General features: G+C 33.5%; 4 protein-coding genes across 5 annotated transcripts; 2 read left to right on the top strand and 2 right to left on the bottom strand.

The window, feature by feature from the left end:
• The first annotated feature begins 3,535 nt into the window (after positions 1-3,535).
• LOC129870696 (uncharacterized) lies at positions 3,536-8,533 on the top strand. Its single transcript, XM_055945541.1, has 4 exons — positions 3,536-4,250; positions 5,918-6,079; positions 6,197-6,886; positions 7,184-8,533. The coding sequence occupies exons 1-4, from the start codon at positions 3,888-3,890 to the stop codon at positions 8,204-8,206; spliced, it is 2,238 nt and encodes a 745-aa protein (XP_055801516.1). The 5' UTR covers positions 3,536-3,887; the 3' UTR covers positions 8,207-8,533.
• LOC129870697 (protein DETOXIFICATION 16-like) lies at positions 8,156-15,277 on the top strand. Its single transcript, XM_055945542.1, has 10 exons — positions 8,156-8,243; positions 10,684-10,884; positions 11,044-11,142; positions 12,328-12,872; positions 12,969-13,055; positions 13,152-13,208; positions 13,298-13,536; positions 13,621-13,739; positions 14,508-14,594; positions 14,902-15,277. The coding sequence occupies exons 2-10, from the start codon at positions 10,714-10,716 to the stop codon at positions 14,941-14,943; spliced, it is 1,446 nt and encodes a 481-aa protein (XP_055801517.1). The 5' UTR covers positions 8,156-8,243; positions 10,684-10,713; the 3' UTR covers positions 14,944-15,277.
• Positions 15,278-17,327: 2,050 nt separating this feature from the next.
• LOC129870698 (putative RING-H2 finger protein ATL71) lies at positions 17,328-17,951 on the bottom strand. The gene has a single exon (XM_055945543.1). It carries the CDS (start codon positions 17,882-17,884, stop codon positions 17,339-17,341), a length of 546 nt encoding a protein of 181 aa, XP_055801518.1. The 5' UTR covers positions 17,885-17,951; the 3' UTR covers positions 17,328-17,338.
• A 1,795-nt stretch (positions 17,952-19,746) lies between these two features.
• Positions 19,747-24,143, bottom strand: LOC129870090 (dnaJ protein homolog 2-like). Of its 2 annotated transcripts, none has more exons than XM_055944680.1 (7): positions 24,006-24,143; positions 23,752-23,908; positions 21,693-21,858; positions 21,459-21,600; positions 21,094-21,367; positions 20,804-21,002; positions 19,747-20,259 (listed from the first exon to the last, which is right to left on the bottom strand). In XM_055944680.1, exons 2-7 carry the CDS (start codon positions 23,899-23,901, stop codon positions 19,934-19,936), a joined length of 1,257 nt encoding a protein of 418 aa, XP_055800655.1. In that variant the 5' UTR covers positions 23,902-23,908; positions 24,006-24,143; the 3' UTR covers positions 19,747-19,933. The 2 variants fall into 2 exon arrangements, with proteins under 2 accessions (XP_055800655.1, XP_055800656.1); XM_055944681.1 differs by having other exon boundaries at positions 24,010-24,099.
• Between the last annotated feature and the right edge of the window lie 2,509 nt (positions 24,144-26,652).

Genomic DNA, 26,652 nt, shown 5'->3' with positions numbered 1-26,652 from the left:
ATAGTTAGACATCAAACCACCATTGAAAGTGCGTCTAGATTACTCTATATAAGTCATGTTTATTTTCAATTTGGTGTCGGGTATTTGTTTGAAGTCACAATTAATTTAAATTTACACCATATAATAAAATCGTTCAAAGAAAATAACATTCTACGTGGATTTTCTTTCACTTTCAAGACTTCAAACTCGAAATCTCTAATTAAAGATAAAAAAATTCTATCAATTTCTGATCGAATCCACCACAAACCCTTATTAGTGTCACAAACAAATTTTGCATGATAGTACCGTGAATTTTTTTTTCCCACATTGGATCGGGACAAAATTTTGAGACTCCTTATATAGTTTGGACAATCTCTTTTTTTTTTGGACTAGCTTTTATGATTAAATTAGATCCAAAATTCATTTACCATGATACAAAGTCAGATACATTAATTGAGTCCGATGTAGGCCCAAGGACTATGAGGGTGTGTGTTAATATACCCCTGATTCATGATTGTGCACACTCTAGTGCGGACATTGTATGTGCGTGGAGGGTGGGGGTAGGGGTGGGGGTGATGAGAATGTCCCACACCTGACCGGGAAAATATCTTGAGACTATATATGTAATGACTTGGGCAATCCTCCTTTCTTCGAGAGTTAACTTTTGAGATGTGAATTAAGTCCAAGATCTATTTATCAGATTTCTGTTTTTATTATTTATTAATTTTCAAAATTGGAGATAGGAAAAGGAGAAATTAATGAGAAAGGAGATTACAAGATGGAGAATCGAACTCTCACCAACACGATAAAAAATAAGATAGACAACCAATTGAACTACTACAATTCCCCACCAAATTCAGATATACACTTTCGATAACCAACTGAACTACTAAAATCCCACACCAAACTTAGATATACTTTGGATTTGGGACATAAATTTCACGACATACAGATTCATTCAAAATTATATCCAGAAATAATTAAACATCATTTATGATAAATTCCAGTTGTTCAACCTATTTTAGACATATATAATACTCCTTTAATTCCATATTAATAGTTCACTTTTTTTTTATATATGCCTCTTAAAAAATAATAAATAAAAATAATAGTTTTTTATAATTTTTAAGTATATATTAATTAAATTTTGCAAGGCAATACACATTTATTAAAAAAATTAAAACATAAATTGAACATCACTTTTTACTTTTGCCGTTTTAGTTATTTTCAAAATATTCTTGTTAATAGAAATAATTCAAAGTAAAATCATAAATATGAGTAATTAACTCTCCTGAACTTATCACCTAGAAAATGTAAATAAAGGACAAAAAAGAAAGAAATTTTCAATAACTCTCCCGAATATTGAACAACTAACTTATTTTGATTATTGAAAAAAGGCTCAAAAATTCAATTATTATGGTCTAAAGTGAGAAGCTCTTAAGAAACTTTACAAACTTGTTTTACATTTTCAAAAAGAATTAATTGTAGGTTAAACTGAGAAAATAATAATAATTCTCTCTTGATTTTGTAAATTGATAAGTAATTTAAAATAATTATTTTTTAGTAATGTGACTCCCATCGTCCACCTTTACTCGTAAATATCTTATATTTATATTTTGATCAGAGTTTTAATTCGAAATGTTTAATTACATATGAAAGAATTTTCTTCGTTCCACCATCTTCCTCGATGATAACGGAACGTGTTTTCTCTTATTTATTACGTAAGGTTAGGTACCAGTTAACGTCCATAAGATTAACACTTTGATTTAGTCCAGATATCATTTTAATTTTAAGGTTTGCGTTTTGAGTTTTGTTTATTTTTGGAAAATTAGTTTTTTTGTTTTGTTAGAAAAGTCGTGTGATTTGAATATTTTTTAAAAAAAATAGAAAAGAAAGAAAATTACAGAAAAACAACCGCAATACAAAAATAATAATGTCTTTTCTTTTTTATTTCATATTTAGTGTTTGGTCAACAATGTTGCCTAAAAATAATGGAATTAAATTTATTTGCAATTCTTAGTTTAGAAGAATAACATATTTTAGTAATCATAAATGTGCGTAGCATTTGTATTTTTTTTTTGCTCACATGTAAAGTAATTCGCCAAAATAGAATAAAACCAAATAAATAAATAAAATCACTATATGAGTAATATCTTTTTTTGTTTCCCGTCACATGTTTGATATTTGTTTTTAGTATTCGATTTATAACGTTAATTCAAAAAAAATGCTTTGGAAGTAAAGCGTTCCTTAAAAATGGAGGAGTTATATTTTATTGACAATTCTTAGTTTTAAAAGGATATGATATGATCTTTAACATAATTGTAGTAAAAATATTGAATGTACCATTGGATTATTTTTCCTTAAACTTAAAATAATATATCAAAATAGAAAAAATTTGAAAAAGAATCGCTATACAAAAATAATATTTTTATGTTTCACGCATGGGGTTCGATCCCCTCTTGACGCTCCACTAATGCAAATTCACATCGGAAAGACCTTTGTAGAAGCGAACGCATCGATAGGGAACCCAAAGAAGAGCTAGAAAAAAAAACGAAAATAGCGAGACCTGGGGTCTCATCGAACGAGAAGTTCGAAGATGGAGACCTGATTCAACGAGGTCAGCCTGGTGAGTGAAATAAAAATGAAAAGATGTGAATGAAAAAAAAAATTGACCACCAGTAGCGAATACTTTTGAAAAGATTTGAAGGTAGAAAATCCTGTGAAAAATACGATCGGCTGCCAGTGGAAGATTTTCTGCAATCTCTATCGAGTCGGGAAGGAATGAGTAATGGGTCGGGAAATCCATTCTCCCTTCGCTCTAGATGTTCCTGATTTTGAGTTCTTCTAACTAAAGAAAACTTCATTCTTGAGCTTGAAATTAAAAATGAAAGATTTATTTCTAATTTTAGAAGGAAATAATCTTATCTAACAAATTCTAATAATCTTGAATGTAGCATTAGAATTTTTTCCTTAAATGCAAATTAATTCACCAAAATAAGAAAAGAAAATACTATTCCCTCCATTATAATTTGATTATCTAATTTTGACTTAACACAAATTTAAGAAAATAAAAGATATTCTTAAATATTATGATTTTAAGCATTTTCACTTGAGTCGAAGATCTTTCAAAAATATCTGCGTATATTCTATTCTTTTCAAACCTCACTTATAAAATTTTACTAATATGTTATTATTATTATTTATTTATAGTAGTTAATGTCTCTTTCTTTCCGTACTATTTTATCATGACTTTCTCACTTTTGCTATTCTTTGTTTTCATCTTGTTTTCGATATGCTTGTCCTTATCTGACCTTTTATCTTATTTTCCTCTCTTGAGCCAAGATCTTTCGGAAACAACCATCCTACCTTTCAAGATAGAGTTAGGTCTGCGTACACTCTACACTCCTCAAATCCACGTGATGGGATTATACTAGATTTGTTGTTGTTGCGTGTTATTATTATTATAAATATGTTATATCAAAAATTGAAACTAAAGCTTTACGGAAAAAAAATCCATTCTTTTATAAACGGACTTGGCGGAAAAATAAAAATAGTGTCTACATGCACTCTCCTAGTACAAATAGAGACACTGCCAGTCTCTCTGCCTACAATTTCTCCCCCTTTTATCTCTCTCTGCCATTTGATTCCAAACTAACATCCATAATCCCTCTTAAGACAACACCTAATCACCTCTAAATCCCATTTTATCCACTCTTAATCTCATAATTATCCAAGAAAGATCACTTTTTCCCCCATAGAAACATGAAAGAGTGATCTTTATTGTATCTTCTTGATTTGGGTTTATAGCAATTTTGGATTACTTTAGTGTTGAAAGAACAAAAAGTGATCTTTTTGGGTATTTTCTTGTTCTGGGTCTGTAGTATTTTGGGGATTTGAAGTGAAAAAAAATGGTTGTTAAGTTGATGAAGTGGATGCCATGGCCTCCACTACTATCATCCAAGAAATTTAAGGCCAAGATCACTGTAAATTGCCTTAAAGGTTTCAGCTTTTTGTCAGAAGAGCATGTGGGGGTCCAAAATTTTGATAGATTGAGAGTTGAAATTAAGTGGAAGGGCTCTTCAAAGGGTATTTCTTTGAATTTGAGCTCTTTTACTAAGAGAAGTGTAAAGAAGAATTTTACAAAAGAGGAGTCTTTAAAGGAAGATGAGGGGATTGTTGAATGGAATGAGGAATTTTTGAGTATTTGTAACTTTTCAGGTTATAAAGATGGTGTATTTCATCCTTGGGAAGTTGTGTTTACTGTGTTCAATGTGAGTTCTTGATTGATTTTTACCTTTGATCCTTTTGGTCTTTTGTGTTTTTGGCTGTTGAGTCAACATGAAAAAAAAAAAGAAATTAACTTTGGATTTTCTTATGCAATTAGAATTCTGAATCCAATTCTAGGGAATTTGATTAGTCCCATGTTCATTTCTCCTGAAAAAAACTGCATTGCTTGTCTAGATGTTTTTTGGTTGTTGTAGCGAAGTGTTGTTACAGAAAACATATAATATAACATAACATAAAAAATTAGTTCCAAGGAGATCTGGTATTTGTTTTTGACTTTAGTTATGATACATTTTGTTGTGGCTACTCATTCTTTTTCTTAATTGTTTTTAGCACGACTTCTTTGTTACTGTATTTGTTTTACTCACTTGTCTTTTTTTATTCTGTTTTACTTGAGTCCAGGGTCTATCAAAACCAATCTTTTTACCTTACCTTCATAAGATGGGGTAAGACTGCATATACATTATATATATAGACCCCACTTCTGAGATTACTGAGAATGTTGTTATTGTTGTAGCGGATCTCTGGCTTATTACTGAGTTTTAACTTTGTTATATTGCTGTCTAAAATTTTGAACAATGGAGATACTATTCCTGACATGCACTGGGAGTCAAAAGCTTTTTAAGCCTTCTGGAATGTAATGATTGCCTTTTAATGGATTACACTTTTTGAACTTGTGGGGGTCATTTTTTTTTGATGTTATATGGTGGATGGTGAGTCCTACTATAGTTCATTCATATTTTCTCTGGACATATACAACTGTGCTTTTTGGAAAGGAAAAAAACATTATTGGCATAGTCTATTATTAATTAAAAATGGTAGCAATTGATTAGGCACCTTGGTGAATATGCCTTTCAATAGTTGTTTTCCTTAGGCATTCAACACTTGTTTTTTAAGGGGAAGAAAAAATAGGAGGAGGTGTTCATGGTAAATGGTAAGATTTTTTTTATAGTTCTTTTATAGGCTCAACATCTTGCCCCAACCTACAAATGCACCAGTTAGTAGGTGTGAGACCATGATTACCAAAGGTGTTAAAAGGAGATGAGGTAGACCTACAGAAGTTGTCTCGAAAGACCTACAAATTCTTGGAATCAATGCACACTTGGTGAAGGATAAGGCACAATGGAGGAATAAGATTTATATAGGTCATATCCACTAGTTGGAAATAGGTTTTAGTGTTGTTAGAGACTTCTAACATTATTATCGTCATTACTATTATTATATATATATATATGTATATATATATATATATATATATATATATTAACGTATTTTCACTTCTATTTTTAATTTGATATGATGATGACATGAGCTGAGCTTAAATGGAATTGTAAATTCTTATAGCCGATCCCAACTTGTTTGGGACTGAAGCGTGTAGTTGTTGTTCTTCCATAGGCTCAAAGTTGGCCTTAGCTGCATGTTTCTTTGACTGCTTTGAACCTATCTGGTCGTTCATGATAATCGTGTGTTTTTTCAATCCACGGTGTATTACTTCCTGTTACTAATCCTTTATCTTAAAGTTTAGTTTTCATCTACACTAGTTTCTTAATTAAACTCTTTGTTTTTGTGTTCTTTTGTTGTTCATATACTCCCTTCCATGTGGTTCTCCGTGAGCTGCTTGACACAATACTTATTCATACTTATTCTGAATCAGGGTACAAGAAATGGACCAGATCAGAAGGTAACTCTACTTGCTGCTGCGACATTGAACCTTGCAGACTTTGCTTCATTAGCTGGAGAGAAAGAAGAAGGCATTGAAATTTTCATTCCTTTGGAAGCCTCTATTGGCAGATTCAAGAGTTGCCTTTCACTCTGTGTAAGAGATACTAAAGCATACTTTTTGCTTGCTCTCTCATATTAATGCAGCAATGTGAATATATTATTTAATCAGTATCATTTGCATCTAACGACATGTTCATATATTCGTTGACAGCTATCGCTCAACCTTATGGAATTGAGGAACACTCACGAAGCTTCGGAGACCATTCCAAAGTTTATCATGTCTGCTCCAGTATCTCCAAACCCTGGAAAGGTTTTGTTGATAGACAGAAATGAAGGTTCTTCTTTAAAAGCAGGTCTGCGGAAAGTTAAATTTTTCAAGGCATTATCTATTAGGCGACGCAAGAAGGCATATCATGAAGAGGAAGGGAGCAGTGATGGAAGGAACTCAGTCAGAAGTGAGGATCCCAATTTTGTTTACCCAGTGGATACAGATTCACTTGATGATGATTCAGAAGAAGGAGAATCGGAGGAAGTAAAGGAGGATACAAGTGTTCAGAAGTCATTCAGTTATGAAACACTTGTCTATGCAAACCATGCTGGCGGATCATTTTGTTCAAACTCAAGCAGCAGCAGCGACGACGAGGATTTAGTCCACTACAGCCATCATATTTCAGACACAAGGCACAAGTACCCCGAGGATACAACTGCAGCACTACGAAATCAATCTGCAGAGCAGAGTTCAAAACGCAGCATTCTCCCCTGGAGGAAGAGGAAGTTGAGTTTCAGATCTCCTAAAACCAAGGGGGAGCCGTTGTTGAAGAAACATTATGGAGAGGATGGTGGAGACGATATAGACTTCGATCGCCGACAACTTTGCTCATCTGATGAATCTTCTTCAGGGGTATGTGTCCACTTTTCGTGCTTTCTTTGTCATCTTTGATTGTCCCAGTATCTAATTGGAATTTGCATAGTGTCATTTGTTATCTTCATTTCATGATCTAATGAATCTGCTACCTATTACTTGTACACCAATGTCCCTGTCGTATTGAAGATTACTGAGCTTGAGAGCTTTCTTTTAGTAGATTCTCTACTTGTATAGTTGTATCAAGAAGTCTGATTGTTGATGTTTTCGTGTTCATGATTGAACATATATATATATATATGTCATAACTAGTCCTCTTATGTGTAATTCTTGCAGTGGTACAAATCTGAGGAAGCTTCTCCAAATCGATTTTTTGTCTCCGAGTTTGGAGATGACAGTTTTGCTGTGGGTAGGTGGGAGCAGAAAGAGATAATAAGCCGTGATGGACAAATGAAGCTGCAGACTCAGATCTTCTTTGCTTCGATTGATCAACGAAGTGAACGAGCTGCAGGTGAAAGCGCTTGTACAGCCTTGGTTGCTGTCATAGCTGATTGGTTCCACTGCAATCCTGAAGATATGCCCATCAAGTCCCAACTTGATTGTCTTATCCGTGAAGGCTCTCTGCAGTGGAGGGATCTTTGTGAAAAAGAGACCTACATGGAACGTTTCCCAAATAAGCATTTTGACCTTGAGACAGTTCTCGAGGCTAAAGTGCGTCCACTCTCAGTAGTGTCAGAAAAATCATTCATTGGGTTCTTTCATCCTGAAGGAATCGAAGAAGAGGAGGGATTTGACTTCCTTCATGGTGCCATGTCTTTTGATAACATTTGGGATGAGATTTCTAAATCCGCTCAAGAAACTCCTTGTCATGGAAACTGTTTTGTTTACATTGTGAGTTGGAATGACCACTTCTTTATCCTCAAGGTTGAAAATGGCGCATACTATATCATCGACACACTGGGTGAGAGGCTTTTCGAGGGTTGTAATCAGGCATATATCCTCAAATTTGACAAAGACACAACAATTATGCAGGTATCTAGTGAGTCTCAACAATCAGATGATAAGCCATCTATCGATAGAAAAGAGAAAGCCAATGTCAAAGAGGCTGACGATGAAGGCAAAATTGTCGTTAGCACCAATGGCAGCGACAGGATGCAGGAAGACATGGTACCTGAAAACAACATCATTTACAGAGGTAAAGAGGCATGTAAAGAGTACATTAAGAGTTTTTTGGCAGCAATCCCTATTAGGGAGTTACAAGTTGATGTAAAGAAGGGATTGATGGCATCGACACCCCTTCATCAGCGGCTACAAATTGAATTCCATTACACAACGAGCTTTGAACTACAGACGGACTGACCTCTAACAGTTTGGCCAGACTACCGTCAGTATCAGAGTAAGCAACGATTGATAAAGCTTTATTAGTATATACATAATGCTAATCCTTTTTGTTCTACATATCATTTTAGGAATTTTGAAAAGCTAATTGCTGTTTAGCACACTCCCTGGAGGGTCTCTTCTTTATTTTCTTCCGTATATGAGTGTAACTAGCTCGGTATCTCCTTTGTGTTTTCTTTCTTGTACGCGGGGAATGATAATGTAAATGACTATGGAACTGCTCAAGAGTACTCATTTTTTTGTTCTCTCAAAGAGGGAAGTTGAGATATATGAATAGTATTAGTTCCATACTGCTCTTGATTGTTGTTTATTTTGCTTTATTTGACATCATGTTTGCTCAGAATTGATTAAATGAATGAATAGCCCCAGAGACAAAGGAATAATAATGAAGCTTATAGCTCATTTCTAAGGAAATTTCATTGAGCAAACAGAAGCGAAGTATATTGTACCATCACACAGTGTGTGCATTAGGCGAATCATTTTCCTCTAGCTTTGGAGCAAACGGTAAAATTGCCTTCGTGTGATCTATAGTCACGAGTTCGATCCATTGAATGTGTTCTGTTCATGCTTGCATCAGGGTAGGTTGCTTACATGTCTCTGTGTGGCCTATTAGGTCACAAGGTTTGAACAAGGAATCAGACGTTGATGCCTGCATCAGCGTAGGTTTGTTACATACACGTCTTGTGTGGCCTATTAGGTCACAAGGTTTGAACAAGGAATCAGACGTTGATGCCTGCATTAGCATAGGTTTGTTACATACATGTCTCCGTGTGACTCATAAGTCATGGGTTCGAGGCTTGGAATAAGTCATTGATTCGTCAGGGTAGACTACTTACATATAAGCCGCTCTGTGACCTATATGTCACGGGTTCGAGCTGTAGAATCAGCCATCAATATTCACGTCAAGGTAGGTTGCCTATGTTACACCCTCTTGTAGAGGCAGAGCTAGATCATTAGCTACTAGTTCGTATGAACCTAGTAGTTTTTGCTTAAGAGTATGCATTTATATTATAAATTCATTAAATATGTATAAATATTTAGTTGTGAACCTAGTAACTAAAGACAAGTTATGTGTTTGATGAAAAATTTAATATTCGTAAATTTTAAATCTTGATTCTGCTTCTATTCTGCGTAAACGCGTATTTTTTTCGAGTTCTCCTCATCTTCACTCTGAGACATGAAATAGTTGACAAGCAAGTTTTCCCAAGTGGCATCACTCTGCTTTTCTAATCAACCAAAGAAAGAACTGCAATTCTTTCAAACAAGAACAAAAGGCTTTGTATAGTTTTTTGAGTTAATTTTTCAGATAATTACTTAACTAACCGTTTTTATTTTAAAAAATCACTCATTTTTGTTTTGTAACACAAAATCACTCCACTAATGATAATTATATCATAAAGCACTCAACTTTATTTTGTAACCAAAAAATTGTGTCATTTCACTTGTTTATACTTGGAGAGCAAGTTTGGGTTGGAGATTAATATAACTAGAAAGTTATTTATAGTTATTATGAGACTAATCTAATTAGGACCTAACTAATTACTTGGTGATTAAGTATTTCTCTTCTTATAAATAGGAAGGATCACTTGCTATTTTTAAGAAAATTAAGATCATTATCAAGATCATCAAGAAAGGTCATAACTTACAATATTATCTCTCTCTAAATTTCTCTTATTTCATAACAGCCATCAATTTATTTATTTTCTTAATTCCCTATATAGAAATAACTGAAATGACAGAATTTTTTACCATAAAAGAATTTTCCCTTTATTTCACTCGGCTCCTCGGCTCACTTCGGTTGCAAAGACTTTCTCCTTAGGCGCATGTCTGATGTTAGAGGTAAAGAATTACGAGTACCGAATATAGAAAATGACACTCTTTTTGAAAAGGACTGAAATAAATAATTACAACAGAGGAAGTAATTACTAACTTACTTAAAGATGAAAATGAAAAATTAAATACAGTCAAGCCTTAATGGACAAAGTTATCGAATACATATGTGTTTTACACATTTACCAATATTAGAGTAGCAATTTGTGTTTATTCAAACAAACTTCTGTTACTGCTTAAAATTACTTATTTTTTCATAAAATTTACTAAACACCTCAATTCTTTAAAATAAACACATTTTCTAAATAAAAACTTTGCCAAACATACTATAAAAAAACATATATATTTGATCCTTTCATTGGATATAGAACTTGAACAGATGTTTTGTACCATGTTCTTGTTTTGGAACATTACAAGTTAAATACAAAAAGTCCTATTCCTTATTTATGTCTGTCCCCAATATAAAAAATTATTCAATTTTGTCCTTATTGATCTATTCCAAACTTTTTATATTCATAAAAATGACCATGCAAAATATCTTTGTTTATGTATATCCTTTTAAAGATCTTAAAATTTGAATCTTTTTATTATGTTCTTCACTTTTTCAGCTTTGTGAAGGCAAAATTTGAGGAGGGAAAATGGATATTCAAGAAAGGGAAATAGACATTGAATGTCCACTAATATCAAAATCAAGAAATGAGGAATCAAAGAATAAGAGAAAATGTGCTGATTTTCTTGAAGAAGTTATGAAGATTTTGGCATTAGCAGGGCCTTTAATGTCAGTCAATTTTCTTCTATATTGCTTACAGGTAGGGGTGTCAGATGAGCGAGTTAGACTTAGACTGAATTTGAACGGATTAAAATGAGCTAAGTTAATAAATTAGCGAGTCAGTAATTCGCCCAAACTTAAGGGGTTGGGTGGATTATGCTTTTAGTATATGGGCTAATTTTGCATCCTCTACTTACAGGTGATTTCAGTCATGTTTGTTGGTCATCTTGGAGAGTTAGCTCTTTCTGGTGCATCAATGGCTACTTCATTTGCCACTGTCACTGGTTTCAGCTTGTTGGTAAGTGTTTTTTGACTTCACATCTTTTAGATGTGGATGAGAGTCTAGTGTTGTCAAAGGTGCGCGCTTAAGCACTGAAGCGAGGCACAAAACATGTTGAGCATTTTGCCTCGCTTAGTGGACGCTTTGGTATTGTCATTAAGGCTCTAAGGTCTACTTTTCCTCACCAATGTGTGTACAACACTAAACTATTGATATTTCACTTTATTGTATTTTTTTTATTTAGTTTCTTTGTCCATATATTGTTATTCATACTTATAATTCTGACATAATACATAGACAGACACAAACTTTGCCTCAGCTAACAAATAAACGCTCCAACTTTGAATATGCACATCTAGACACCTCAACTCATCTCCACTATGTCATTTGAACACTCCCAACTTATAAAATGATCATCTATACACCTCCAAAATTTATGTCTCACGTTAGTATCGGGTGTCCGCGAGATACAATGGAGACAAATTGGAGTGTTTAGTTGCCAGTTGAAATTGAATTGAGGTGTCTAGATGTGCACTCTCAAAGTTGGAGTACGTACTTGTCTGCTAAGGCCAAGTTTGAGTGTTTGTTTATATATTATACCTATAATTATTAGTTTTGGACTAGACATTCGTATATTTGTCTTTTTTTCTTCTTATTTGCGCCTTTTTTCAATAAAGCCCACACTTTATTTGTACTTTGCTTTTAAAGCCCAACAGACCTTAGAGCTTCTTTTTTTCCCATTTTAGCCTTTGGTTAACACTGTATGAAACTATAGGATTACATTACTCTGCCAAAATAGGTAAAAGCACTTGTATTGAAACTAACAAGCATGAAAATTAAGTTAACATGCTAGTTATCCTTCTGTTTCAATTTTATGTGACATGCATTTGACTAGGCATGATGTTTATCAACAAAGGAAAAAATGACTTTTGAAACTCGACATGACATATCTCTGGCTACAAAAGAATAATACCATAAGGGTAAATTCAAATTGTTTCTGATATACAGAAAGGTGTCGTTCTTTTTGGAATAGACGACCAAATGGCGTTTGAAGAAGAAGAACTTGTGTAGTAGTGATTAATATAACAAATTAAATGAATATGATGGAGGTTATATCAGTTTGTCTCTTTAACTATTGTTCAACTTGTTTATAAATCTACTTTTTGATCTTTGCATTTTGTATTTTTATTTTTTCTTGATCAGATGGGAATGGGAAGTGCATTGGACACAATTTGTGGGCAAGCATATGGTGCAAAACAATATCATATGCTTGGTATCCATATGCAAAGGGCAATGATAGTTCTTCTTTTAGTCAGCATTCCCGTAGCCTATATTTGGGCAAATGCAGGACATATTCTTGTAATCTTAGGACAAAGTATGGAAATAGCAGCCGAAGCAGGGGATTATGCATGCTTCATGATACCGAGCATCTTTGCCTATGCACTACTACAATGTCAGATGAGGTTTCTACAAGCTCAAAACGACGTCCTCCCTATGATGCTTACTGCAGGAGCCACTACTTTGCTGCATTTATTCACTTGTTGGTTTCTAGTGCTCAAAACCGGCCTTGGCAACAAAGGGGCTGCTCTGGCTAATGCTATGTCTTACTGGATTAACGTGTTCTTGCTAGCTGCATATATTGGGATATCTCCTTCTTGCAAATATACTTGGACTGGATTTTCACTTGTAGCGTTTTCTGATATCCCAAGATATCTAAGACTAGCTATTCCTTCAGCCGTTATGGTTTGGTAATTCCTCAGTCACTTCTACTTAACAATGCATAGACATATAATTCCATTAAATATATGATAAATCGCCTTTTCATTTGTATGGTTTAATTTCAGCATGGAGAGTTGGTCATTCGAAATGATGGTTCTGTTATCTGGTCTTCTCCCTAATCCGAAACTAGAAACCTCAGTTCTTTCAATCAGGTTAGCTCTCGAACACATTTAATACTATCGCATTCAGCATCATGTTTTTATCATATTTCGCCCCGTGTTAACTTACCATTATATGCAATTTTCCAGCCTTAATACATCTTCAATGATATACATGTTGCCTTTTGGACTAAGTGGTGCCACAAGGTGAAAATTTTCATACTTGCGCGTTTTCCTTCTTTCGACATTACCTTATAACTGTTAAGTCACATTTTGTATGTTTTTTTCCTCTTCAGCATAAGAGTTTCTAATGAATTAGGCGCTGGACGACCAAAAGCAGCTCGTATAGCAGCGTATACTGCATTGTTCTTAGCTACCACGGAAGGAATTCTAGTAGCAATTTTCATCACTTCGGTTCGTAAATTTTGGGGTCACTGTTACAGCAATGAGGAAGAAGTAGTAACATATGTAGCTGAAATGTTGATGTTTATAGCGGGATCACATTTCATAGATGCAAATCAATCTGTACTTTCAGGTTTATTCAAATCCTCAAAAGGACCAGTTCCTTTTAGCCATTTTTTCAACAATCTTATATATTTTCAATAATGCAAAATATTAGGTATTGCTAGAGGGTGTGGTTGGCAAAAAATAGGTGCAATTGTTAATTTGGGAGCTTATTATCTATGGGGAATACCTACTGGTATTGTATTTGCTTTTTTCTACCATGTTGGAGGAAAGGTACTTCTCTATGCATTTCCTTTGTTAGTATTTTTGTTTAATTCTTCAATTATATTGCTCCGGCTCTCTAAAAGTGTCTCACAGTTCGTGTCAGATTCTTCAAAAATAGTGCATATTTTGAGGATCTGGCATAGGCGTGGAAGCATTTCTGGACTATGTGCTCGGATTCTTCAAAAATATTGACGGGTGCATCTTGCATCCTTCAACAGTAGTGTATTTGTTTTTGAAGGATCCGACACGGATGTGACTAACATTTTTGGAGAGTCAAAGTATATAGTTTCTCGAGAGTCCGTGCGACATAGTTCTTTAATGCATTATGACAATGAACTCTCCAAGAATGTCGCATGGTGCATGTTGGATCCTTCAAAAGTAATGCATCTTTTGAGGATCTGACACGAGCGTGAGAGCATTTTTGGAGAGTCCGTGCAAACATAGTTCTTTAATGTATTATGGCACCGGACTCTTCAAAAATGTTGCATGGTGCATGTCGGATCCTCTAAAGATAGTACATCCTTTAACGATCCGACATGAGCATGGGAGCATTTCTGCAGAGTCCATGAAACATAGTTCTTTAATGTATTATGACAACAGACTCTCCAAAAATGCCGTATGATGCGTGTGAGATCCTCAAAAAGTAGTGCATATAATTTTGAGGATCCAACACTCTGGCACATGGAAATATTTCTAGAGAGTCTGCGCAACATAGTTCTTTAATGTATTATGACAAAATTGATGGATTTTATTTACTTTTTTGTATGTTATTTAAAGGGACTTTGGTTGGGACTCGCTCTATCACTTCTTGCTCAAGCCCTCATTTATTTAGTAATTACTCTCAGAACAAATTGGGATAAAGAGGTAAATCTATTCCCTCCCCCCCCCCCCCCCCCCGCTTTAATTTAAAGCTCATTTTAATATCAATTTTTCATAATATTTGATTTGTCACTTTTTTTCCCTCACTTTTGTTGAACCCACCCGAGTTTAACGGGTTGAGTTATGACAATTTATTGACTTGACCTAACGGATTGAACCTCCAAATAACCAATCAAACTATTAGGTAAAGAATATGTCGAATTTGATCCAACCCGCCCATCTGTCAATTCAACTTTCTTTATTTGTTTGTCTTTTAACAAATAATGCAAGTCTCCTTTGGCCTTTTTTGTAGGCAAAGAAAGCAGCTGATAGGGTGACTCCAGAGTTAGCATAGAAGAAAATGGAGCATCATATAGAATTTTGAACATTTTGGATTTACAAATGGTTTGGTTTTGGGACAATTTGTTCTTGTTTAGGTTTTGAAAAAAGAAATGTGAATATTGATTTGTTTTGGTTGCATATATTTTTGGAATTGGGAGGTATGAACTTTCAAAAAAGAAGTTTCTTGTGTTGCACTTTCGCTGTCAGAGCTGATTTAGAGGGTTGATTACAGATTCACGTGAACTCAGTAGCTTTAAACTGTAAATCAGTTATTATTGTACTTATGATCATTGTAGACACTTTTAAACCTCTAATTCTGAATTCTCATATGTAATTAATGTGAGTTTACATTTCCATTGATCTCTAAACCAACAATTACATATAATTTCACCATGGAATTGAGTGTGAGAAAAGCCATCTTCCTTCTTCAAATAATAACTGATTTTTAACACCAACTTATATTTTACACTTTAATTTCTATTTTGTATCGGATGTTTGTGTCTACTTCGATTATTTTATTAGTTATTTCTTATCTTTCACAAACATAGATATTAAGTAACTTTATCCACTAAATTTACATAGATTGAAAAATTAAATTACTTATGTTTTTCTGCCTCCACTGAAATTTAAACATGAGTTCATGATTCTCCCATCTATTTCATTGATCACTACGTCACATCCTTGAACATACGTGTATAAAATTATTAATTATTTCTTTCCTTTTTCTTTGCCTTCTTTTTCCAAAAACATTTTGTTTTGTCTGTGGGGCAGTCAGTGTTAAACTATCCACAATATATCAATTTAGCTGTCATAGCCCCAACCAAAATTCTACATAAAAGACAAAATATATATTTATTTAGTTTTGTTTCCATTTCGTGTATGGTATTTACTTTGAGACATCAATTAATTTAAATTTATGTTGCATGAGATCCATTTTTATCAAAAACTTTTCTATTTTTATAGCTCGAATTTAAAATTTTTAATTTAGGGCGAAAGGATCACGAATGAGGTATGCACACATTAATGATCTATCTGCTGATTAATTCATTAATTAACGTAATATCTTAGTGAATGTATTGAAACCAGATAAGAGAGCTAGATATATTTCTTTTTTAAGAAGTGACCTGAATTAATTAATAGGCTCAACAACAATTATTGATTTGTTAAGTGAAATTTAAAAAAAAAAAAACCAAATTCAATGATTTGTCTATCGATTAATAAATTTAATTCTATACTTTGGGGTTATAATATGATTTATAGTATCTCGATATAATTAATCTCTTCTAAATTTTCTTCTTTGGGCAGCATTTTTTTTTTATTTTTCATTCGGTGTCCGGAGTCGATGGAACCACGACTAAATTTGGATCGCGTACTGCAGGATCCATTCGGGGGTGACACTCCCAACATGATTTTTTTCATACTTAGGGATCTAATCCGAGACATCTAATTAATAGTGAAGCAGTCTCACCACTGCACCACAACCCATGTTGGTTTTTTGGCCAGCTCAAAAAGTTATCATATGCATGATTTGCATTATTCCTTATGAATTGACATTTCATAATATATATATATAAAAATCATTGTTGTGCTCAAAATATAATAATTTCTTAGAAAAATCAAGAAGGATGTATTATTTCTTTCTTCTTTTTTTTTCTTCAAATCTCTGTCTTACTATTCAAATTATAAGTAAAGGGTAATTAAGTTAGATGTTTAAATGAGATCGAAAAGGTAATCAATTAATAACAAATTAAGATTATTAAATGTTTTTCTTAATAAGAGTGCAAAAATTTACTATCCAAGAATATGGTGTAACGGATGAAACTATTTTTCCCTTAATTAGATATCTCGAATTCGAGCCTTGAATATAAAATTCTTAATAGGAAGTGTTCCCCCGAATGGAGTTCTACGCGACACGAACTTGTATATAGTCGGGTTCCAATGCGGGAATTATGCTTGTTTGAAATTTATTTATTTTTTAGAAAACAAGAAGTACAAATGCATGTGAACATGAGACAAATTGAAGAATATGCCACTTTGCAAAAATCCCCTAATTTAGTACTAGTATTTACTTTATGGTCATTTGGACTTATGACAACGAGAAAAAAAGAACATTACCCCCCATCCCCAACCCAACCCCATCCCACCCCCCCCCCCCCCCCAAAAAAAAAAAGGAAAAGGAAGGAAAACCATATATCCTCTTAAATAAGCTTGTTGATGAGTGGTGATTCATCGCGGAGTATAGATAAAATTCTTTCACTCTTAATCAGAAGTATGAACTTTGAGTTGTAGAAAAAATGTTTTCTCCTTTAATCAATTATTGTGCTCAGCAAATTTGAATATATCAGACTGATGAGTTTCGAATATCACATAGTCAAAAAAAAAATTGAAGAGTAATGGACTCATCTTTATTATCTCATTGGAAGTGGAGAATTTCTACAAATAGGGCAAGTTGGATGAAGCCTTAACCAAGGATCAATACATTTTACATGAAAAATATGACCACAATTTGACAATAACCTTAACATATCATTGTCTTTATAATCACCCAAACAAATAGAACATCCAGATGCAACAATATCATCATCAATATTATTAATATTATTATCCTCTTTGTGATAATAATGAACTTTTGCTTGAGAATATAATAACTTTGGATAATTTCTCAAAATTTCTTCATCAATACCTTGTTGAACGAAAACCATTTCATTATCAACAATTGTAGAGCTACCATGAGAAGAAGATGATGATGAATTATTATTATTAGGCACGTTAGAATTGTTGCGCCATCTCGATCGCGATCGAATACATAAGTAAGAAGCATAAGCCATGATTGAAAATAACATTAGGACTCCAAGTGAAAATCCAATTCCATAGCCATAATTCTTCCCAAAAGTTTCTTCACTTAACTCAATATCATTTGGACTTTCTCTATCTTCCACAATTGTGTTGTTCATGGTGGAGTAGAAGAAAAATAAAATGGAGGATTTAATTTGGACTCTTTGTTGCTAAAGAAAGAAGAATAAAAATGAGAGATGGAAAGAAAAAGAGATGCATTTAATTATTTAAGTTAGCTTTATATTATATATATCTAATGATGTCACGAAGGACTCAAGCAACCTAAAGAGGGTTGACCAAGAAAAAAAAAAGCCTCAACTAAATGATTCATACATCAGATTGTCTTATTTTATTGCTTCATACTTCGTAATTATAAGTGAATTTTTTATGATTAGTATTTATTGGTAATCGGATAAACCTAATAGTTGATATATTATAATAGGTTAAATGATATTGATTGTATAAAAAAATATTGTATTGTTAGTGTATATATATATATATATATATATATATATATACTCTCTCCGTCTCAAAATATTTGTTGTGTTTTATTTTACGAGAGTCAAACCACATAAATTTTAATCAACATTTTTGAGATATATTATTGATATGAGAAAAATTTACAACTTATTATAGTATTTTTCGTATAGTTTTTGAATATTTATATTATAAATTTAAAATATTGAATGAGTCTAATTTTATTTAACTCTGAATTCTAATTAAATTTTATTTCAAAAAGTAAAATATGACAATTAATATGAAATGAAGAATGTATAATTTTATTAATAATTTTTTTTTTATATTTGTGGGGTGGGGGTAGGGGGCACGTTGAGGTCATTATCTTCCCAAGATTGCAACTTGGCTAGTTAGCTTTCTTACTATCAATTTTAAAATTCAACTAAAATCTAGAAACTCATTCTTTATCCATGTTGACTTTAACTGACTGGTGTAGTTGAGAAATTTATATGAGGAAAACTTATGCAGTGAAAATTGAGGGTGGGGGGTGGAGGGGAGGATTTATAAAATAATTATTTTTCAGTTTTTGTATAATTGAAAAATACTCCAATGCTATCCTAGAGTTTAATATTCAGAAGATAAAATCGAGGATAATAATCTAAGTTTCACTTGTGGAATTTGAATTAGTTTAGGACAAAATACTATTTTTCGAAGATAGGGTCGAAAAATAATTAGTAAACGTTATTTCTACATGAAAATTGGGTGAAAGATACCAAAAATAACAGTGAAATGAGTAGTTAATTTAGATATTTTTCAAATATATAATTATATCGTTATTTTCTTTAACAGACTAATAAGAAATTAATATCACACAAATTGAAAGGGATCTGCGTACATTTCCCATCCAATATAATATCTTTATTTTTCAGCAAAGCCAAGGCAATAACTGGGACCAATGGAATAACAATTGATCCCTTAAGTCAATAAAATCGACTGGAAATTTTATGCTTTCTCATAATTGATGAACAGTGACATTCAATTGTAAAATCATTATTTTCTATTAGATTCAACTTGAATCATCTATTATGTGGATTCTTCATCGATTAAATGTGTTCACTTCTTCTACAAAAAATCAATTCATCTTTGTATAGATGAAGATCACCACACATTAAAGACTTTAATACCAAAAAAAATCCTTCTAAAACATAGTTGTCAGACATCATCTCAGCCTCTTGGGTGCACAATGTCTCAGTCGTTACAGATTGAAGACTTAAATACCAAGAAAGATCTACTACCAAGACTTAAATACCAAGAAAGATCTACTACCTCAACAAATGCCCGAAAACAATCAATAAATCTTCTCTTCCTCTATCTGCCCCAACCTCGATTCGATCGGTCATGCGGCTCTAGGTCACAAAAATAGAAGAAGGGGCTGCATATTGAAACATAATCAAGATGTGACCCTTTATATCAGAGTCTAGACAAGATATTCAAAGAATTAAATACAGCTGAGAATCAAACCAAATTGTAACAATATTCCAGCACTAATATAATAATTTGTCAATAACAAAATTTTGCATAAATAAAAATCCAAAGTCACAGTAATCCATATCTGACCATCATTTCTTATAATTAGCCCTATTATCAAACCCAAGATCAGGGCTTGATACTTGACAGAATTAAGTCCTGTTATCTACCGAACGGGTATCAAATTACTGTTGTGCGCATTGCACTCTCTGTGCACCACCATGCATATCGTCCTCATCTTCATCGTATGCCTCTTGGGCCTGTTGCTGCTGCTTCCTACGCATCTCCTCTTCAATGTTCACATCACGCAATGTGGTCTCCTCGCACTCATCCAATTCCATATCGGACGCTTGTGTTTTAGGCCTTGCCGGCAGCACTGCTTCAAGATTCTTGCACAACTCTGGGGTTAATGTGTTTGGGAAGTCCACGGTGAAGTGAATGTACAGTTTCCCTTTCATGAATGGCCTCTGGTACATTGGCATTCCTTCATCATTTATGCCCTTAAATTGATCTATGGTGCCATGAAGAAAACAGAAATTACACGATATCAGTGTAACACAAGACATTTATAGGTAATTGCTTGTAGAGAAACGCCAGCCATAGAATACTTTCCCTTCCCCCGGCGATATGTTATATTCGCCTTATATGTAAATCAGTATGAAGACCATTAAACCATGAGCAAGAGACAGTCATGTAGAGGCATAAACTTATCAATGCATGCTCGCTGTGTAGATACAGAGCAATTGAGGTATAGAATAACACCACAAAAGTAGACTCTGTATGCGCATTCGTGAAGATTTTAAAAGGAAGAAAAAGAGGAAATAAAAGGAACACGGAGAATTTCACAAACATGACAATGGTCTAGTTACCAGTTTGAGGGCTCAAAGAAAATCAGACAAATGCAATGAAATTTATTAGTATTTGCATCAAAGATATCAAGTTAATACTGAAAGCACATGACAAAAAAGCCTATGCAAGAGACTTTAATACATAAAAAATGATACATCGTACAAATATCAGAATCAAAAGCCCATTATTAAGTTACTTTGGCTTACCAGGCTTGATAACTTCTCCAGGTTGGGACTTAATTATCAGCTGTCTATTATCTAGGTGAGTCAAGACAAACTGAAAACCACATAGAGCCTCAGTCAAGGTCAAGGTGTGTTCTACAAAGAGATCATCTCCCTTTCGCTTAAACTTGGGATGTTCCTTCTGTTGCAAGATAAAAACTATGTCTCCAGTGATAGTTTCAGGCTGCAATAAAACACAAACAATGTTAAAGATCGCCAGAGATTTTGGTCATCAAGAAACAAAATATTTCAAACACTTTTGTTGCATATCTTACCTCTTCATCAGCCTCTCCTGGAAAAGTTATCTTTTGTCCATTTTGCATACCCTTATCCACAGTAACTTCCAACACCTTCTTCTCCTGCACAACTTTCTCACCCTTGCACTGTGGGCACCTGTCCTTCTCATTGATTTTCTCGCCACTACCCTTACAGTCACCACAGGGGTGCTGCATCTGCTGGATCATGGGGCCAAGTTGTCTAATCGAAACTTTCATTCCTTTCCCTTGACATCCCGGACATTTCAATGAAGCACCTGATTTAGACCCTACTCTGGAAATACAGATATAGCACCATTTCAGTAAGAACCTCACAAAATGTCAGTATATTATACAAAATATAAATAACCACATTGCATACTCACCCCTTGCACTTTGTGCACAACACATTGCGAGATAGTGAAAGCTTCTTTGATATCCCATTGTAAAGATCCTCCAAAGAAACCTTGAGAGGGTGGACAACATCCTCTCCTCTCCTTTGCCTTCTTCCTCTGCTGCTTCCACCACCTGGACCATCAAAATAATCCACATCCATGAGAAATTGGAAATGCATGAAAGAAATCAGTAACTTCAACTATAAACATGCTTAGGAAGCATACCACCAAACCCGCTTCCACCAAAGAATGACTGGAATATGTCAAATGGGTCGTGTCCACCACCTCCACCACCCATTCCTTCCTTGAGAGCATCTTCACCATACTGATCGTAAATCTCACGTTTCTCTGGGTCATTCAAAACCTCATAGGCTTGGGCAATCTCTTTAAACTGAAACAACATTTAAAATCGAATAACTTGACTAATGCACTGCAAGCATAGCCATTACCACATACTAGAAACATAAAAAACATTAAACACAGCAATTACAGAAAATATTGTGACACTGAAGTACACATTATTCTAATGATTAAAAAAGTAATCAGTCCAGCTAATCATGAGTACAAAGAGCCAGAAGCTTTGTGCAACATCCCATGATAGCCGTGCAATTTTTGATAAACTGCATTTAAGTGTCTAATACATACAATATTACAATAACTAACATCTCAAAAGTTGAGGTGAAACTCAGGATGTTGAGGTTCCAATTACATGATAGGTATTGCGGTCATGCAACACCAAAGCATTTAACTACTACTACTTCGATTAAGTATAAAATAACACCTAAAAGTCCCTTTATTTCCTTCAGAGATCACATTCTTTTTTTACCTACCCCACTCCTGGAAGGATCAACAGTGGATCCCTTTTAATCCCATATGACTTAAACTTTCATCATACCATATAGAAGAAATGGTGTCTCACAAACTAAGTCAACCCCAGAAGAGATCAGATTAAAACTCTTACTTAACAATTGCAAGACCTGAATTAGGGTGACTTTTCAATAATGCTTGTGTCTGAGCCATCTCACTCATTCCTCTAATAACCCAACAGGCATCTCTTGCCTTCCACTAGCCGTGTTCACCAACAGTAGCGAAGACAGGAATTTACTTAAAAGGGAAAATACTAAAAAGGCATAGTTCTGATTAAAACTTGACCTAAAGCAACTTTGGAATCCCCCTTACCACTACATTAGAATCTTCCCTTACGTCAAGGGGACTCGACAGTTCATATATAACCCAAAAAAATCAATTTTACCCTATTTGCACCATATAACTGGATCCCCTTTGCTCATACAGCTCTTCCCCTGTCCACCAGCACAGGTATCCACCTCTCTATATTTGCCTCAAGAAATTTAATTAATATGTACAAGTTATTGTTTAGAACCCAGCACCTCAAAAGGACTAAAATCCTGAAACAATAAAGCTTCAAATGCTAGCTCCACTTCCACCTAGTAACCCACAAGGCCATTCCAGCTTCACTGACAGTATCAACCTTCCCCTTTCAACTTGCCCAGTAGAATTAATTTCCTAAGCTCTAAACCAAAACCCAAAACAGAAACTAAGAGGGATCTTAAGTTAAGAGCAAAATATTACAAAAAACTGACCTGTATACAAAGATAAACAAGAAGCTACCAAAAGGGGTCACAAAATTAGCAAAAACATAAACAAAACCTACATCAGAAACCAACAACATCACCAGTGTACTCTCCCACACAGTGGTGTCTGTGGAGGATAAAGTGTACGCAAACCTTTTCTCTATCTCAGAGGTGAGGTGGAGAGGCTGTTTCAGAAAAACCCAAGCAAGAAACCATATAAGATAAAACAAAACCAATTAATTAAATAAATTTACTTAATATAGTAACTCAAAAGGACTAAAATCCTGAAACCATACAGCTTCAAATCCTAGCTCCACCTCCACCTCCACCTCATATCCCCACAAGACATTCCAGCTTGACAAACAGTATCAATATTTCTTCCCAGTAGAATTAATTTCCTAAGCTCTAAACACAAAACCCAGAACAGAAACCAACAGGGATCGTAAGTAAACAGCAAAATAAATTACAAAAACCCAATCTTTATACAAAGATAAACAACAATCTCTCAAAAGGGATCACAAAATAAGCAAATCCATACACAAAAACCAAGTCAGAACAGAATAAAGATGATTTTGTAAAAATCTTTCTCTAGATCACCACCCTTTAACAATCACCCAAAAGGGTTCACAAAATAAGCAAATACATACACAAAAACCAAGTCAAAACAGTAAAAAGATGAGTTTTTTTTTTACTTTTTCAGGATCACCACCCTTATCAGGATGGTTCTTAATAGCAGCTTTACGATAAGCTTTCTTGAGATCATCTGGTGAAGCAGTATTAGGTACTCCCAAGATCTCATAGTACTTGGTGTTATCACTCTTCTTTGGTGCTCTCCCAAACATCGTTCACCTGCAAATTACAAATCCAATTCAATACTTACTTATAAAACCTTAAAAACAAATCAAATCATCAAAAAAATTCAAACTTTTTTTGTAAATTTTGATACCTACAGATTGGAAGATTAGGTCTTCAGGTGATTTGGGAATGAAGAAGAAGAAGGGTTCGGGGGAGGGGGGAGATCTGTGGTTTTATATGCAAGAAAGGTGAATTGGACGGCTGAGATTTGTTGTTGTAATAGAAGATACTAGAATGTTAAATTTTGTATGGTCTTTTGCTAAGGTCAAAATTGAACTCCTAAGTTCCCACACTCAACAAAACCAATAAATTATTTCATTAAGAAAATATAATAAATTTTTGAAAATTAAGATATTTGTATAGAACAATATAAATTTTGATGATTAACAAATAAATTAGGGTTGTAATTAGTTAAGTGAGATCTAGAAAGAATGGGGTATATTTAGACTTTATCTCTTTTTTTATGAGCTAGAGATATTGTTTCTAATAAGTCCTTGACATTTTCAAAACATGATTCGAAAGAAATTGAAAAGTAAAAAGATGTGATGAAAATAGTGACCGTATAAGTAGTTGAGAAAACCAAAGCAAAAGAAATATATTGTGGTAATAAAATTGTAAAATAAGATAGTATTTAGCATAATAATAATAATAATATAATATAATAATAATAACACAAATAGGTGCTCTAAACTAGAACCATGCTCTACCATTGAGAAGCGTGACAACCTACTAACTAACTGTCTATTCTAATCGTATACTTCTATGCTCTCAAATCTAGGTTTTGACCTTAGTGAGCTAAAGATGTCTCGCATCCTATCTAATCACATTTATTCTTTCTCTGTCTACTTCTATCTCTCTTCAAATCTAGTATCATCTAATGCTCACACTTCCTTTGTGGGCATATGTGCTCTTCCTCTTCATATGCCTGAAATATATCAGTTTTGTTTCTCGCATCTCGTCCACCATAGAGGCTACTCTCACATTATCATATATATTTTTGTTTCTAATCTTCTGTCTCCTAATATACCACATATTCATCTACGCATTTTCATTAATTTCTTCTACCTTTACTTTTTAACACATAAATTCTTGATTGGTCAACATTTCACCAGCACAACATAATCGGTTTGATGCATTGTAACTTTGGAATTAACTTAATTGGACATTGGAACAGCCTCATGCAAAAATGCAAGGTAAAACTGCGTATAATAGACCCTTGTGGTCAGACCCTTTTCCAGATCCTGCACACAGCGGAAGCTTTAGTACATCAGGCTGTTTGGTATGTAATAGTATAGAAGAAACAAGTGGGGGAAAGAGTTAGGATTTTTATTTAGAGGCTTAAAATATGAAAAGTAAATACACAAAAAAAATCAAAGAAATTTCAACATTTATTGTATATACATAAAAATTAATTTTAACAATGTATTTACTGTATAATTTTACTTCAAAAGAGATTCAAATCAACCTATTGACTCTATTTAGTTTCGCTTTTGGTCCGGAGCTTAAGTTATATGAATTTTGCTAGTAACCAATTAAAATATTTTGTTTCGTTTTATTTTATTTCTATCTTTTGATAGTAATTTGAATTTTGTTTGGACTATATTTACTAAAAATTGTGTAGATGTGTTTTATTGAGGCAGGTTATGTACTTCAATAAAGACATTTGAGTGTATAGTTCAAGGTAATGAATGTGTAGTGAAATAAGTTGTTCTTATTAAAGTTGTTAATTCATAGTAGTTCAAATTAGCTTTGGTGTATTGTCTTTGAGTTATAACTTTATTTTGCTTATTAAGGTATTTTGTAATTTTTCTTGAAGTGCACTAAAACTTTCGTTATGCGCAAAATTCAAAAAAAGATTGGACCATAAAAGTCTATTATATGAAAACTTACCTGCATTTCTACAAGAGGTTATTTCCACGACTTGAACTCCTGACTTCACATGGCTTGAAGGGCGATTGCAATAGTCGAGTCATTGTTGAGTTAAGAGATTGGAGTTCATCTCTTAGCTAGAAGCTAGGTTATAGGGTTATAATTTGAATATTGACTCATTTAAGTGGAGTGAAATCAAATTTTACATGAATAGACCTTTATTTTTGCATTTTTATGTCACGATGAAGATTTTTCACATAAAAAGTTGCATGTTCATGAATTTATATTATTTCTACTTAATGTAATTAGGTAGAACACATCGAAAATCAAATTAATTAATAATCAAGATATTGCAAGTGTAGCAAACTCTTGGAAAAAATTTAAAAGTGACAACTTCATGCCCCTTCATGTGTCGTATTGGTGCCCAAAATAATAAGTTTCACATATAACTATAACGTTATTTGAATACAGACTATAACAAATGTACCACGTGAATTGGAAATACAAAGATTATTTATCTAACTTTATTATGAGTTTGTTACTATTTGTAACGTAAAAGTACAAATAAAAATTTGGGGAAATCACCTAAATGTACAATATTCAAAAAATATTACCACATAGAGCAACATAATTATTTTAATAATATATAGGAAATTATTTGAATTAAATTAAGTACGGTCCGTACTCTTCTAAAACTCTCACCCCCTATTTTCTCTTCCCCTGTTTCTCTCCAAATTTGCTACACCAATATTCTCTCCAAATTTGCTACACCAATATTCTCTCCAATCTTCTTACCCATAATTTTCTCCAAAATTAGGGCAATACTTACCTTCATAGCTTCTCAACCATGACTTTCTACAACATTAATA

The sequence above is a fragment of the Solanum dulcamara genome, chromosome 10, assembly GCF_947179165.1.
Source record: "Solanum dulcamara chromosome 10, daSolDulc1.2, whole genome shotgun sequence".
NCBI lineage: Eukaryota > Viridiplantae > Streptophyta > Magnoliopsida > Solanales > Solanaceae > Solanum > Solanum dulcamara.
Note: the sequence above shows the minus strand (reverse complement) of the source record. Positions and strands in the feature narration are given on the sequence as shown.